General features: G+C 36.4%; 1 protein-coding gene across 4 annotated transcripts in view; it reads right to left on the bottom strand.

Moving 5' to 3' along the window:
- Positions 1 to 11,689: 11,689 nt before the first annotated feature.
- The window catches only part of TMTC2 (transmembrane O-mannosyltransferase targeting cadherins 2), a 261,093-nt gene continuing 255,983 nt past the window's right edge, over positions 11,690 to 16,799 (bottom strand). For 3 of the 4 annotated variants that reach the window (XM_061454672.1, XM_061454674.1, XM_061454673.1), the window contains exon 12: positions 11,690 to 12,320. In XM_061454672.1, coding sequence (XP_061310656.1) covers positions 12,141 to 12,320 — 180 coding nt within the window. In that variant the 3' untranslated portion in view covers positions 11,690 to 12,140. The remainder of the gene's footprint in view (positions 12,321 to 16,799) is intronic. The other variant, XR_009743616.1, reaches the window with a different exon arrangement.

The following is a 16,799-nucleotide window of genomic DNA, read 5'->3' on the forward strand; positions in this document are numbered from 1 at the left end:
AAATCCAATGTTAATCCACTGAACAGTGTGAGCTGTGTTTGTTTACATCAGAGTTGAAGTCCACTTAAACTTGAGAAGAAACTTCTTCTCAGTGAGGGTGACGGAACACTGGAACAGGCTGCCCAGGGAGGTTGTGGAGTCTCCTTCCCTGGAGACATTCAAAACCCGCCTGGACGCATTCCTGTGTAACCTTATCTAGGTGTTCCTGCTCCGGCAGGGGGATTGGACTAGATGATCTTTCGAGGTCCCTTCCAATCTCTAACATACTGTGATACTGTGATACTGTGAAGTCAGGTACCATTAAACTGCACAAGAGGAATAGACCTGTGAAGTAAGCACTTTCCCTTAAGGTTAACTTTGACAGGCTCATCTTTGTCATAAAGCTCCAGTTCCAGAATGCATTTAGCTAGAGCCAAACAGTGCGCACTCCTGCTTTGTAGTCTGAATGTCCAGCTCCAGCCAAAACAACCTTGAGTCCAAACATAGGGAAAACAGGAACCCTTTCTTGCAACCTAAGAGTGTTGCAAGATGCAATGACTAGTAAAATTAGTGTCTCTAAATCACTGTCAGAAGGTAATTAAAGCTAATAATCAACTTTTTAATTTCTGTGCAGGAACTATGAAACAAGGATTATCAACTACAGAATCAAACACAGAGCTGGTAGCTATTCAAATAATTTCGCATGTATTTGTCATCACCGATTCATCTGTAATGAATCTGGGAATAAAATCGCAGTCTATTTACTAGTACTCATTTTTTAGCACACTTTCCTTTTCAAGCTTACTGTAACAAAAATTAATTATAGCTCTTCATAATTATTTCTTTTAGTGAAAAATAAACAACATGATAACAAGAAAAACTCTGGGGTCTTAGGGATCGATTAATTTTTTGCATATGCCTATGCAACTCCTTTTTGCTTTGGTGGAATTACAACAACATGCCTGAGCTTGTAGTGGGACCCTATGATTTTTCCAGTTATGAAAGTGTAATATGTAGATATTTTTAACAGGATGCAATAGCTGTGGGGTTATTCTTTCCTGTAACAGAAAAGCTTACACATCTAATCCTCATTACAGCACTGGGCTGAAAAACAGATATGGTAGAGGGGTCATTTTGTTATGTTTCTTGAATACATTCTCATGTGACATTCTCTTTCCTTGATGTATCCTACTCCTGCTAATGATGAATTGCTTTAACCACCGCTACTTGTTCTTTGAGCAGCCCCAAATGAACTGTATATTTCAATTAGCATCCAGCTACCCTCTTGCCTTTCCCATATAACTTCATATATGTACTATGTGATCTCACTGGATTTCATTAAGTTCATCTAAAATGGGGAAGTTTACATTCAAATTTGGTTTTCTCAGTCCTCTGCTTTATGTAAACTTATTTTTAGTGCTTCTCTCCTAAGACTGCATTTTCTGGAGCTAGTACTGTGATCAATCACATTAAGGACCATGAAGGGCCTATCAATAGATCAGATCATTCTGGCTTCTCAGAGTAACTGTTATCATTTGTATGCTGTAAGCACGAAACACATCATCTGGTGCAATTATAGAAGTGGCTTAGACAAAATGTACTTATGAAAAAAATATTATTGTAGGTCAGTCTAGGGTCAGGCTGTATCACTGCTATTCATGTCAACTTATGCTTCATAGAAAACTGGATTCCTGTTTTCCCCATGGATAGTATTACACAAATTACTGTAGGCCAGCTGAGATACAGTAAACATCCATGAAAAAATGTTTAGTCACATCAAATGTGAGGTGACTAGTCTTAAATTAAGCTTTTTGCATTCTTGCTTAATTAAATTAAATTAGCACGTTTGCAGTGACTACTGACAGCGACTGAGCTTCAGCTGACAAATATCTGCAGTAGCCACAACAGTTGAAGGCACATTTGGACCTTGCAACTAACTGCACTATTTTTGGGGTTTTGCTGGGTTTGTGTTTGGTATGGTTTTTAAGGAGAAGCTCAGAAAAATTCAGACGTTGTTTTCCCTGCAAGAAGGCCTGAATGTTGAGACCACTGGGAGCCTTGAGCGGCAAAATGCCCATTCTAAGTATAGCAGACAAGTTTCTAATAAGAGTGCTGTCATTGTTAATGGTTTGAGATTTGGAGTAAGAAGCTTTTACATTTCAGGCATAAATGCTTAATCATTTATACTGCCACAACAGCTTTAAGCCCCAGTACTTTAAGCTCCATAGAAGTCCACTCACAGCACTGCACTGGCCTGTACTGAGGGAAAGAAAAGCTATGGGACTGTGAGCATCAGGTGCAAGTTAAGCTCCTGAAAAGCTGAGAGGTAATCTATATGGAAATACAACAATTAACCCTTCTAACACTTCTTTGAAAAGGTAGACATCACCAATGTGGAAGTAATATTAAAACTAAAGATGAGACAAGAATAAGGGATTGCATTTTATACTTTATAAAAACTCTACCTCGTAAGCAGCATGACTCACAGATTATTAAAAAGCATGTTTCATGCTTCAGTCATTCCTCAACTGAATCTTTCAACTAAACTGACAAATTGTTTGCTTTGCCTTAACATGTGAAAGTGGAATCTGCCAGCCACATGGTTGGCATTGTGGCAAAAAGTGCTTAGCAAAAAACCCTGAACCTATTCAAGAGGAAGAAGTTGATGCTGTTGAAGACTCAGGGAGGGAGATGATGCTTTTAGAAAAATCAAGTGAGCGTGCAATAAATTGCAGCTGTGACATTTGAGGGGGAGCCAAACACAACTGTGAGAATCCAGTCACTGAAAAAAAAAATAAATTAGGACAGAACAAGACATCCATTACTGAGGTTATTTTTTTATTTTCTTTGGTAAATAAACAGAGGTAAAATTTTTTCAATAAAAGTTAATATCATCCAAGGGATAAAAATATTAGAATTTCAGAGGAAGTTCATCAACTTTGTGTCAGAGAAAACTAATAATTAACATACAAGAGTTACTACAACTGGACTTTACAAAAGAAACATGGTCACAAAGATTAAGTTTACATTTGAACCTCATCCTTACGAGACAGCATATGTAGAACTAGATTATTTGGTTTATACCAAACTAGAATCTGCCCTTTTTATTATGAACTTAAGGTAACAGAAACAAGCACAATTTCAAGGGGCCTGGGATTTATTAGGGGTGCTGGTTGTATTTGTAAGTTTGTTCTTTTCTTTTTTATTTGTGGTTAAAATGCTAGTAAAAAATCCACCTAGTTTTCAGAAATTACAGCTTTGTATTTCAATTATATTTTGCTAGAGCAAAACTAAATTCTAGGTGAGGTTCCTGTCCCCCTCCTTCATTACTTGGCTTTGTCCTATCCGTCATGGTTATGTTCCTGCTAAAATAATTACAGATTTTAATCTATGTTCAAACAACTTCGCTAGGTGGGCTGTGAAGCACAGAAGAGGGGTCTTCTGAAACTGACTGAAACACACCAGAAATAATGCTTTTTGCAGATCAGGAGGAGAGTTTATACATAGGAATGTCAGAGAGTTCACCTTCTTATCAGGCTTTAATATTCATCCAGTACAGTGCTGAAACAATTACAATTGTGCACTTGACACACTGAAATGTGAATTAGTTCTCAGTTGGTCACTCTAGTTGCCGTACCAGAAGCTCTCCAGGCATTAAGAGGGAATGTATCTTCCAACAAATTGTATTTTCCTAAAAATACAAGAAAAAAAGATTACCCGCTGTAAACTGTTAATGTGACTTTGCACTGTGAAACAGGAACTCACTGTTAGCCACCAGTACAATCTCTGGGCTAGCACTAGTGCTTTAACGCAGCTTTTGTATTGATGTTCTTAATCATGCAAATTGTTGCCACTGAACTTTGCAGTGAGTGAAGCTGCACTAAATATACCAAACCCTAAACCCTTCAGTTCCTCTAAATTGTTATCCAACTTTGAGAATCAAGTAGGCTCCTAGGACTTAGCTATATGCACAGAGTTATCGTCCCCCTTATAGTAGCCCTGCTGTACATGTTCAAAGTAATCATCAATGTTTAATTTAGCAGCTGTTTGGAATCTGTACAATTCCTCTTAAGACACATGGAGTATGGTTATACCATTCTCAGAGTTGACCATTCTCAGAGTAGAATTAAATTATAAATCCAGCACTAAGTGGTGCTGCTTATTCAGGGTAAGTCAATCTATCATTTAGACAGTTTTCTGAGTTTCTGATATGAAACGCTTAAAGCAATTTTGTTTTAAGAAGTATTACAGCCTTTTGTTGTCATTTAAGAGGCAAAGGTGCACATTAGAAACCTATTAACACTGCAAATAAGTAATTTATATGAAAGTTAGGTTTGTGTACCCTGTTATTCTCACTTATTTTTACTGAAAGAGGCAGAAAAACTAATTATACAGTCCCATTAGAGCAGGCTACTTTACAGCCAACTAGAAGAAACAAATCACTGCTCTCAGGACACTGCTGTCTGCAATGAATATAGCAAGGCAAACAGAGGCAAGAACCAAATATATGAGCAAGGTTATGGGAAGACTAAGGTTAGGGAAGTCTGAGAAATGATTTCTTCATCTTGCCACTTCCATAGATTCTAAGCAGGTAACAGTCAAGATGGTGTGGCAATTTGGGATTTGCTAAAAAACACCTCTGTGATATAGTCCCATTCAGCCCCAGCTTCTGAAAGCTCAAATATCAGTTGGTGTGTTTACAATAAGCAATAAAACCAGACAAAGCAATCAGTTGCGCTGCAGCTTCCAACGTTTTCTGCCTGAAGCAGTAAGACTTGTCCAGGAATCATGTTTGAAAAAAAAAAAAATTCCTGTATACTTTATTAGAAGCCTGCTCTTCCCTTGTTTTGCTGTTGAATGCCTCCTCTTCTACAGTTTATGTTGAATTCAGTTTTAAAAGGCCACATTTCTCCATCAGAACACTATTGCTAGTTAAATCAGACTGAAGTGGAGATTTCCCTCCCTGCTTTTTGTTTAGCTGTTAATAAGTTCTGGGTACTTTTTAATTTTGAAGGTGAGAAAACACAACCTCTTCTTTGCCTCTAGCTTCAGAGAAAACAGTTCCTCTTTTAGTCTAAATCATTCATAAAACTAACAAAGCAGTAGAGAATATCCTAAAGAATCTCAACTAATGCAGAGCAATCAGAAGACATTCCATTTAAAGAAATAAAATCCAGAAACACAGACATATTTATAGTTACATAGTGAAAGGATTAAATGTCACTGAAACTTCACAGAGAAACTGCATTTCAGAGGGAGGAGTAATAATTAAATAATAGATGTTTTTGTGACAGAGCCACTATGCTCAATCCATGAATTTTAAGGCATAAGACCCATTCATAGAATTCCGTTGTTATTAACAGTATCACTGCTTGGTTTTATTTTTTTTATGTTTGTTTGTTTGTTTTCAATTCAATTGTTAAAGATTTTAATTAAAGAGTAGAAAAGGACAAAACATGCTATGAAACTCTGGTGGCTGAGAAGAAAGAAAAGATCCTACTTGAAAGCAGGAATAAGACATTTTCTAGCAACTTACATCTTCGTGTTGTCATATAAAGCCATTCACTTCCACAACAGGAAAAACAACGCTGGATTCCAGAAACTGTGGGTGTGCAAAAGTGACTCTATTGCAATGACTGGCTTTGCATATTGGATAGAAAACAGAAGAGAGAATTGATTTAATATAGGAAACAATACACTGCATTATACGCACATGTACCATACAGAAACTTATGGCTGTGGTTGCAACAAACATGACAAAATAATAAATCCATTCTATGTAAACTTTTCTCATTGCAATAAAGAAAAATATCAGGTATGCAGAAACATGTTTTAAAGAAAATTAGAGACAAAATAAAATATATTTCTCCAGAAAAGGACAAAATACGCTTTGCTGACAGAAAAAAGGAAATCCCCAAAACCCAATAAGAAACAAAACACTAGAGAAGAAGCAAACAAAGCCTCTCAATTATTCTCTACTTTCTTGGATTACTTCGTAGAGCAAACAGCTATACTATTGGTTTAGAAATCTGCTCACCTGGGTTAAATCAATCCTGAAATCAAAACTGAATTCAAGCTTAGCCATCAAAGCTGAGCTTCATTTCTGCTTTGCTCACAACTGAATGTTTGGCTTAAGTTACTCAAACCCTGCAGAAACACGGCTTCATACAACCAGGTTCAGAGTTTCAGAAAAACAAAAATATCCATGTAAAATATCCATGTAACAGCAGAGTGTCAGCAGCTAAAGGACCAGCAATGGAAGAAAAGACAGACTTATGCACAAGTTCCACCAAATAAAAAAAAATCCCAAACCCACAACTGTTCTCACTGTACGTGGTTTCCACACCCATTTCTTTAAAAGGAAATCTAAAGGTTTTTTTAAAACATAAATTTGTGCTCAAATACACATCAACTGGCACAAATTTGCAAATATAAACAACAATTTAATCTTCCAGCCTTGCACAGAAGTATCTGTAAGCTCAATAATTTCTGTAAGTAAATGTAATTGCACTTTGTCACTGAAAATATACTCAAAAAGTATACAGCAAGCATGCATAATTTAATCTATTTTATCTTACACCTTTCTCTAAGGCCCATGCTGATGTTTCCACCCTTTTGAAATGCTTCCTCATATGTAACCTTCAAAGCTGTCGGACTCTAGAACTATGGCACCACAAAAGAGCCAGCACACAACTACAGTAAATATGTAACACAAAGAATATAGAAGGAAGGGAGAAACACCAGTTTGAAATTTGAATACAAATGCAGCTACAAAGGTTTTCTAATCAAGTGGCATAACTCAAGGCATACATTCAGTCTTTCTTAGGTGCTGCAGTTTAATCCCAGCTGGCGATAAGCACCACAAAGGCACTCCATGGGATGGGGGAGAGAACTGAAAGGGTAAAAGTGAGAAAACCGATGGTTGAGATAAGCACAGTTAATAACTAAAATAAAAAATAAAATAATAAAATAAAATAATATAAAAAGATTAAATAAAATTAAAAAATATTATAATGAAAAGGAAAATGACAAAAAAAAAAAAAGGCAAGTGAAATAAAACCCAAGGAAAAAAAAATGATGCAAATCAGAAACAATTGCTCATCACCAACTGGCCCCTGCCCAGACTGTTCCTGAGCAGCAACCTCACAGCCACCTTTCTCCCCAGCTTATATCCTGAGCATGACATCCTATGGTATGGAATATCCTTTTGGGTAGTTGGGGTCAATTATCCCAGTTGTATCTCCTCTCAGCTCCTTGTGCACCCCCAGCCTCCTCGCTGGCACGGGCAGCATGAGAATCTGAAATGTCCTTGACTCAGTGTTAACACCGCTCAGTGACCACTAACACATCAGTGTGTTACCAACAATATTCTCACTCTAAATCCAAAACACAGCATTGTACCAGCTACTAGGAAGAAAATTAACTATGCCAGCTGAAACCAGCACAATGGGGAACATACTCTACCCAAACTCTACTATACTGTCCTCCGAGGCCAGCATTTCTGGCTAGCAATGTTTGGTTTTGATATATTATTAGGCCAAAAGAACTTAAGACCCTCATTCAAGTCAGTATTGCTTTTGGCTTTTTTGTTTGTTTGGTTAGATGTTTGGGTTGTTTGTTTATTTTTTTCTTAATCTACCGATGCATATCCTTTTCCATAGTTTATCCTGCCTTAGAAGGATCTTGGGATTCCTTCTTTTTTGTTGGAATAAACTCTGTCCCTCTAAATTTCTTACTCATTTCCACAAAAATGTCTGCACTTACTTCCTGACACCTCCTTCCCCATCACCTGCATAACACTGGATTTATTCTGTTCTTCTAAATACATTCTTCCAGTATCACAATACTGAATCTCAGAGTAATTAAACGCTCACTATCTGTGTGAAACAAGACCGGGAGCTTTCAAATTGCAGGGTCGGTCCAACTGAGGGAGTCCATATGACACCTGAGTGGGGCCTCTATTTTATTTCAAAGGACCAGAAATAATTCCAAAAAGGTAAGTGGTTATATGGGATTCTCTTTAGATTTCCCACAATTTATTTCTTAATCTCCAGCTTCTCTCACAAAAATTTCTCCTTTGCAACTCTTAGGGATGCAGCAAAATAAATATAGCAATTCAGCTGTCAGTGACTGAAGGCAGAATCTTTCATTCTACCTGCATTTACTCCTGTCAGGCAAAGCTGCTATGGGAATGCCTACAACTGAGAGTCCCAAGCGAGAGTCAGATGAGCTGGTATATTTACACAGAATAATTTGGTGCTTACCTTTATACTGGTTCAAATCCCAGAAGTAATACAGCCATCCGTGTCAGCTGCAGCAAGCAAGTTCTGGTAGGCCAGTGTAATATAGCAGGACTAAAAAGCCACCACAGAGCTGCCATGTGCCTTCATCAAAAATGCATCAGGTATCTGCTACCCAAAAAGTGTGAAGCTTGGAAGAACAGAAACATCAAAAGCAGAACACAAGGCAGAGAGAACAGGATCTCACAGACAAGGGCTTTGTGATAAGATGCCAGAGGATATGTTTAGGCCCCATTTCCATGAGAAAGGAGTGACACAGATCAGATTAGTGTTTGCATACTCCGTGTTCATTGTCTGCTATTTCATCGAAGCCTATGTAGGCAAGGAATGACCACATCTGAAGGTGAGGCATGACCTTTTCTTAAAAATAAGGCATAACAGCTGAATTTGGAAGTCAGTGACCCAAAGCCCCTGTAGCGCTCTGCTCATACCTATCAACACTTTTCAACCATAGAGCAAATCACTGCATAAGAACTGAATGCAACAGAACTAGAAAGGTATGAAAAAATTAGCATTAGGTCCACTGAGGTAAGAAGGCTCTGTCCACAGAAGATTAAGAGAAAAGCAAAGGTCAAAGAACCATGTCACTTCAAAACACCTCATGCACAGGAAGGCAGCAGATCTGAAACGGATCAAGTGATATTGCAGCATGAGAGAAAAGTGATCTCAGACACTAAAAAATCTATGTACGTAAGAGAATGCTTCTTTCCAGCTTTTGTAGCCAATTATACATTTTAGAACCATTTTAACTGACATCATGTTTGTATGTCAATTCAAAACTAATTTATAAATATATCTTATTCATCAGCTTTTATTCCCTTAAGAGTTTAGAAACAATAATCAACTATAATAGTTACCATATCCCTTTGGCTAGATGTAGTAAGTAGAAATATAAAAAAATGCTCCCAGAGAACCTTTCTGAAAGTATTAGCTGAAGTATAATTGCAATAGAATATAGAAGAAAGCCAGCTGTAACAGGTTGTGCTCTACTTACGCTATATAGTTCTCCCATACGTAAACCAGTCACTATAACTCATTGAATTAGAATAATTTAAAACCAAAACCAAGTGTTGTTACAGTAACACATAAAGGAATGCACAGTGTATTAGTTATCAATGCTTTATTATTGAAAACAAAATTGAAATTTGCTTATCTAGCACATAAAACAATTATTTCTACAAAAAGGAAAGCCTACAAATCTGATAATTTATACAAAGAACAGTTTCTCAAAAATAAAATTTTAATTTAGTAAACTTGTCTTGTGCTCTTTTTTCTTTTTTTTTTAGCACTGTCTGCAATAATCCACCATAAATCCCTGAGCAGAGAGACATATTTTAAACATGTTTTAAATTTATCCCGAAAGAAGAAAGTTATCAAGCCCAGACCTATATTAAAAAATGTATTTTCAGGGACATTCTTGTTAAATTTATGCTAGTCCTTTTTTCTTTTGTTTTTTTTTAAGAATCAAACAAAACCAGTTATCAAGGTAAGCATGACACTGTATCACAGGAGTGCTCCCCTCTTCCCCTTTCTGTGCAATGAATAAAAATTACTAAACAATAATGAGTACAAGCTGAAGGAGACAAATAACACAGTGAATGGTTAAGACCAAGAAGCCATCAAAGTTCGATGGCTGTTGAGCAAATGAAGCTGCAAGATACCACAGTTTTATATTGAGTTCAGTTATAGCAACTATCTAATTTATTTCTATACTTCTTCCAGAAAGTGAGTAAAGCAGGAGAATAAGTTCAAGCTACCATTGTATTCTAACACTGGTTTCAATGATAAAGTAGGAATTCAACTCTCGAACCTTCAATTTTGCTTTTCCAGCCATAACACTATTTGAGAAAAGCCTGACACACTCCACGAAACCAAACAGTCTTGCCCCTCTGGCCCTTTTGGTAGGCCAGTTGTAAACTTAGCAATGTATGGTATTTCAGAGAGCAAAAGGAAACACACACTACTATGATTTTTTACTATACTGACTTTGAAACAGCTACTCCCCAATCTATTTCAATACAGATTTAAAATCCAAGTGTATGATGGGGAGAATGACTAAGAAGGTAAAGTGTAACTCAAGTGTCCCCTTTCCTGTTATGTAGACACACTAACCACAAAAGTTGCGAGGAAAAACAACAAAAAAAAAGAAATAGCACACTTACAGACTGTTGTGTTAATGGCAGGTAACGTTGCTGCAGTCAAGTAATAAATAAATAAATACAGCAAAGTATCCTTCTTTACAGTTTTGTTGGAATGGTGCTCAATGGCTAAAAAGCAAACTGAAAAAAAACCCAAACCATTGCTCAGTAATAAAGAGATTTTAACAGAAGATCCTGGAGAAGCTTCAGTTCAAGGTGCTCTACCACTTTAACACTGCCTCTACCATTATGAAAAGAAAACTGAAGCAGATACCGACAGGTAATTAAATGAAATAGTAAATTTTTGTACAAGCAATAATACTTACTCCAAAGAAAGAAAGCAGTTAACAAATGGCCTGGGGGAAAAAAAATTACTAAACCTTCAATACACTGTAATTTAAAATAAATTATTTTAACATTTACAAAGTGAAGACTAAACCAGTAACTAGGCCAAATAATTCTGAAACAGAAATAAACTGAACCTCAGCAAAAGCATATTTAGATATTTGACATCTCTGATGCTAGCACACATGTCAGAATATAAACAGAATGCTAATATTTGGTTAGAATCTGAATAGGTAATATTTTTTAAAACACCACCACTGTGAAAAATAACTGGCAACCACCTTTACAATTTTCTCTTGAGTCACACTGTTTCAAGCATGATCTAATCCAGTCCCTTCACTTATTTGCAAGCCTCACTAATTTATAACATTCCCTTTTCTCAGAGCTGCTCATGAAGTCGCAACTATAGCATATCCAAGCACTAATATTTTCAAATCTCACTTGGCTGAGTTACTGCAAAAATACTGTAAGGGCAGTCCAGTTTAAAGTTGGTCTTATCAGACAGCAATGTGGAGAAAGTCAAACACATTGCTCTATAATACCTATAATACCTTTTTTTTTTTCCTTAAGATGATCACACTCTTGATATCAGGGCAAACATCAGTCTTGCTTGTATTGCTAAACCACACTTCTGGACTTCTGCGTTAGTTATTTTTACCACTCTACATACACAGCTAATGTAGAATGTAAGTGGTTCCTTGCTCATTCTGTCTAGCACGCAGCCATTTGACTGTGTATCTCAAGAAAACTGCATTAAAACTTAACAAGCTGAAATGATATGCATATTCTCAACAAACAATTTTGAATACTGTCATCTAATCACAAATGACATGTTTGAAAAAAAAAATTACCGTAAGGGCTGTGAAATTGGTAAGCAAGTGGTTCTAAAGTGAGATACAGCAGTATTAAGACAAACTGCAAACACACTGGATTTAGTATACATTTTAATGAGTTACAGTATCAGCAAAACACTTTAACCTACCCTTACCAGTTTTACTCCCATGTGGCTTAGAGTATACTGTACAATCTTCCCTTAATACTTCTATGACAGTATACATTTCAAGTACCCACCCAAAAGTGAGCAATGTGGGATCTGCAATGATTTATCAAACAAGCCAAAACACCTTCTGTCAAGTGCTACGGTTCTAAATATTTTTGCGGGGTAACAAGTCCTTCATGAATATCTCAAAGTCTCCTTTTTTCTATTTATCTAGCAAAAAAATTTATGCCAAAAAGCAGAACAGCTTCTCCTAGCAGCAAGTAAGACCTCTGATCCTTGCAGTTAAGTCCAATGAGTTCTCTTATCCAACAACTGTGTGGAAGTTCTAGTTCGTGGTTTTAATCAGTTTAAGATAACAAAAGTTCAGAATTTTCATCATCATATTTTGGATGTCTTCAAACCTTGCTTCTCCATGATATTCCACAATTTGCGAAGATTAGACTGAGTGATGACATCATCAGGTTTAAGTTGAAGAGCACGGAGGTAGTTTTCTTCAGCCTCTTTCAGTTTACCGTTCAGATGAAGAATGGCTCCAAGATTCATCAGGGCAGCCGGATACTGGTACAAAAAAATGGATGGAGAAATATTAGGAATATTTTCAATTTTTCTCTTCAGACAGCCTTCTTCCACTTAAGCAAATTATTCCCTTATGTTTGTAGACTTTTCATGGAAGCAGTTTAGCAATTTAAGCAAATAGAGATAACAAGAAAAAGTTTCTGAACAGCTGCTGTATACTTTGTACTTTAAACAGGTCAAGCTCTGGTGTCTACAGGCATAGACTTCTCTGTTTAATGAGGAAACACAGAACACATAAAGCTTTACATGTGGTAATGTAGGCATAGCACAGTTTCCAAGAGAAAATTAAAGTGATCCAAGAGTGGATTAAAGACAGGAATTTAATTTTAATTCAACCCATTGCCAATAAAGAGTTTTTAATCGTTGGGAATAGTTAGCACATTGGAACTCATCCCTTTTCTCTCTTTGTCTTAATTACAACTAGTAGAAAATACAATCTGTTCTCAGATTGTAAGGATGTTCAGGGGTTCTAGGATATCCATTTAGATTCAGGCTGTGGCAATTATTTCTTAATGAATGATTGAATAAAATGAACAGTGGTGGAAACACATGCTACTTTAATAAAAAAGAAGTGAAAAAATCAGAACAAATCCATTAAAAAGCTTCTTATGTTTCTAGCATTTTTTCCATCTTTAGCTAAGACAAAACATTTCTTGTTTTTATATTTTCATCTTTAGATTATTCCATTATGAAATAATAGGATGTTCATGATAATTAAACACGACTGGTTACTGGAGTTAACAAATATTACAAGGGCAGAAAAGCAGATATATGAAGCTGAAAAGAATAGTTTAACCTACCTTTCTTTAACTACCTAAGGCATTCACATGCTAGTGAGAGCACAGGAAAGGCATTTGCAAAACCAGTACCTTTCATTTCAAAGAAAACGGGAAAAAAAACTACACAAAGTTCACTGCGGTTTTCCCTCTCAGGTCACTATCGTTTCCAATAAGCTTCAGGAACGCTCACTTTTGAAATCACATACTTCTGCCTGAGAAGGTAAGTGTTTCAAGACACCACTCACCGATGGTCAAAATACAATACTCAAACGTGAACCCACATGGAAACTCAAGCTTCTGACTACTCTGTGTGGGTGTTGCTATGCTTTAGAGGCCCTTCAGTGACAATAACTTCAGGAAAACATGGATGTAGAAGGCCAATAAAAAATGCCCTAGAGTTGGTCTCCCAGACTCATGAGGTAATAGGAAGTCATTAGGAGAAGTAAGACTTGTTCCAACCTCTCCACTAGCAAGTTAAACTCATTAATCTTATCCTTCTGAAAAAAAAACAAACAAATCAAAAAACCTCCAAACTTCCAAACAAACAAAAAAACAAAACTGCCCAAACCCCATAATACTTGAATTTTTGTGTCTAAAACCTAAATTTTGTGGTGGAAATGTCCAGAAAATTCTCTAGTTTCATAAGTTTTATTTCCTACAAATATTTCTCTTTTTATTCAGCTTTCATCCTGCTTCTTTTCACCTATTAACACAAGTATCACAAAAATTCATAAAGAACTCCAACACACCATATTTTCAGAACAATTGGCTTCCAGACTTTCAAAATTAACCAAAAAAATAAAAAGGGTTCAGCCCTCCCTATTGTAAACATCATAATGCTAATACGGTAGAATGTGAAGTTGTTATTTTTAGATTTAATTTATTTTGCTTTGCCCTGAAAGATTACTTCCACCACCCCTAAGTCAGTTACTTTGTTCTACTAAAAATAAAATGAAACAGAAAGTTCTCCTGGATTTTATACAGTTTTCCCAATCAAGATTTCCTCTTCAGTCATATTCTGTATAGGGAAGTAAAAGAAAACTCATGGGATTTAACCTTTGCTATGGACTGCATATTGTCTCCATCTTTGTAAGACCAGTCTCACATACTATTTTATAAATGAAATAATACACTCCTTTATTACAGATGTTCTGGGTGCTAATTGAAGTGATGTAATTGAAGAATGACTGTAAAACAGCTCCAGTGTATATGGATGACTCTCTATGTATCCACACATTTTATTTATTAATTTATTTGTAGAATTTTCTCAAATCATGAGTAGGATGGTCCATTCCCACTAATTGTGCTCCTTATTTGTCTCATTAGAGTTTATGAATCATACAGCTTTTTTGAAGAGCACAATAATTTGTCTTCCCACTTGTTATATAACTGTACATATGTTTGCATCTAGACAAAGCTTACAACGGGGAAGGATTAAAAAGCCTCAAACCTAGAAAAACTCACATTAAATAAAACAGAAGTTAAAATCTGCTCAGAGCTAATTCTACCACATCCACAAACTTATGATGTGGGAAGCAACACAGTTGTCTCATGTGGCTTCCAGAATTCCTCTCCATTTCCTCCACAACCCCCTGAAAATGTGGTATGTGTATGGTACTAATCAAATACTCTAAAGAACGTCATATGCATAAGACTACATGCCTAGCTAAGAAAACTCTTCTGCCATCATGTCTTTAATTCTATATATAATTTCACTAGCCCGTGCAACAAATACATCTAGAAAAAGAACCAAATCCATTCCTTTTGAGTGAACTTGAAATTTTCCAATTTCTACACGTCATTCCCAGTTTCCTGGAGACACAACAAGGCTGTTAATACTCTAAACAAATGTATCCTTGGACAAGGGGAACTGATAACTCATTTCAGGTACAGCTGAAAGCTTATTCCAAGTCCTGCATGTTTTAAATGAGGAAATGCACATGATTTCAGACAGACTGCTCCCTAAGTTCCTAGGGTATCAGCCACTCTAGTACCTATTGTAAAAGTCACAAGAATTTTGGGTGGCTGCTAGATTACACATCATTGCCATCGCTCCCTGACAGCTATAAATGATGGTCTGAGGACAAGACAGCAAGAGACATTTGCTACAGTTTTTGTTCACATATATTGTCTGTTATTAAAGACAGATGAGAAAACTTTTCAGTATGTTAACAAAGGCAGTCAGCAGCTACCAGTGCAATAACATGGGACTTGTAGCACTGTATAACAAACGACACCACCTACTATTTCAGAGACTTGAAAGGAGAAACAGGCCTGCCTTCATTTCCTTTTGGAGACAGATGCTTTACATCAAAAAAAGCTGACTGGCATTTCTATCAGGGTTATAAATGCTGTCTTTTATGGTCTATTGGGAATTATTCTCTTTATCAGCATTTTTACCACGGTGTGCATGTTTCCTTAGTGTTTTTGAGGGAGGCTTGGGGGAGGTGCACATAGAGAGGAGGGGAAAAGAATAACAGAGTAGTTAATGAATAACAAAATAGCAAAAGGCATGTATTTAGCTGCCTGAGGTGTTTTTGGTTTACATCGATGACAGTTCTTCCAAACTTTCTAAAAATGACTTTATAAAAACCCTGCCAAAATTAAATGAGAGCCTTTGCTAAGCTAAAATTTTAATCTAAATTAAAGTCCTCTCTAAAATTACAGAACTATGGAATGTCCACATAATTCAAAATAATTCTGAGTAGTATTTCTAGATTACATTGGTGTAAATGAGTACAGTACTGAATCCACAAATAGAATGAATCTTAGCAATACAGAAGGTAAATTACTGGCTCCCCATGTAGGAAATGTCATATCAAAAGAACAGTCCCAAACAGAAGAGAAGTTTACTCCTACATCTGCCTAAGAAGTTACGGAGAAAGAAAAAAATACAAACACTTAACCTAACTGAAAACACCTCTTCCATGTTTGTTAGATAAGTATGAACAAACAACATCCCAAACACAAGCAATGAAATCTGAAATTGTTTTCCTCAATGTTCTGCTTAAAGATGACTTCTCCACTCAACACCAGAGAGGCAGGGCAGCAGATTCTGAAAGTGCATTTTGTTGCTGATGGGGTACTTACAAGGAAAAACATGCAAATTTTTACTCCAGTAGAATCACAAGTGCAAGCTACTTCTCAGCCATTTTAAAAGGTCACTGAAAAGATGTTGCCAGTGTTCATCTTGCTCTTAATGAATTACTGCAGTGCATGATATTGTATATGTCTGAAAACAACCTCAGGACTGTTTAATGAATACTGTAATAAGCATGGCCAATCCATTCAAAACACAGAGGCTGTGTTTTATTTTAAAACAGTGCAATTAAGGACACTTGTGTTTTTAAGGGTTCCTGTTGAATAGTTCATACTTAAAGACGGACAGAAAATGTATCCACATGTGACTATTTCATGCCAGTATTTTTAGTTAAGTATGCATGAAGAATTCAGGTATTTCTCTCTGATAACGGAAAATACATTGGAGGTACAGTGACTGAGTAGTGAAGCAGCAGAGTATTAGTTGTAGCATGGTGGGCTGCTTCATCTTATCAGTGACCATGAGATAATGTGCTGTCATGCCTTTTTTATCCTCCTACAGTGACAGCAAGAATTTTGACTTGAACTTTTATTACTTGTGTTATTGCTGTAGCACAGCACAGTATTTTCTGAAGCAATCAAA

This window comes from Pezoporus flaviventris, unplaced genomic scaffold, assembly GCF_033815535.1.
Source record: "Pezoporus flaviventris isolate CSIRO_AGI_PZ_B2104156 unplaced genomic scaffold, CSIRO_AGI_Pfla_v1 ptg000016l, whole genome shotgun sequence".
Classification (NCBI taxonomy): domain Eukaryota; kingdom Metazoa; phylum Chordata; class Aves; order Psittaciformes; family Psittacidae; genus Pezoporus; species Pezoporus flaviventris.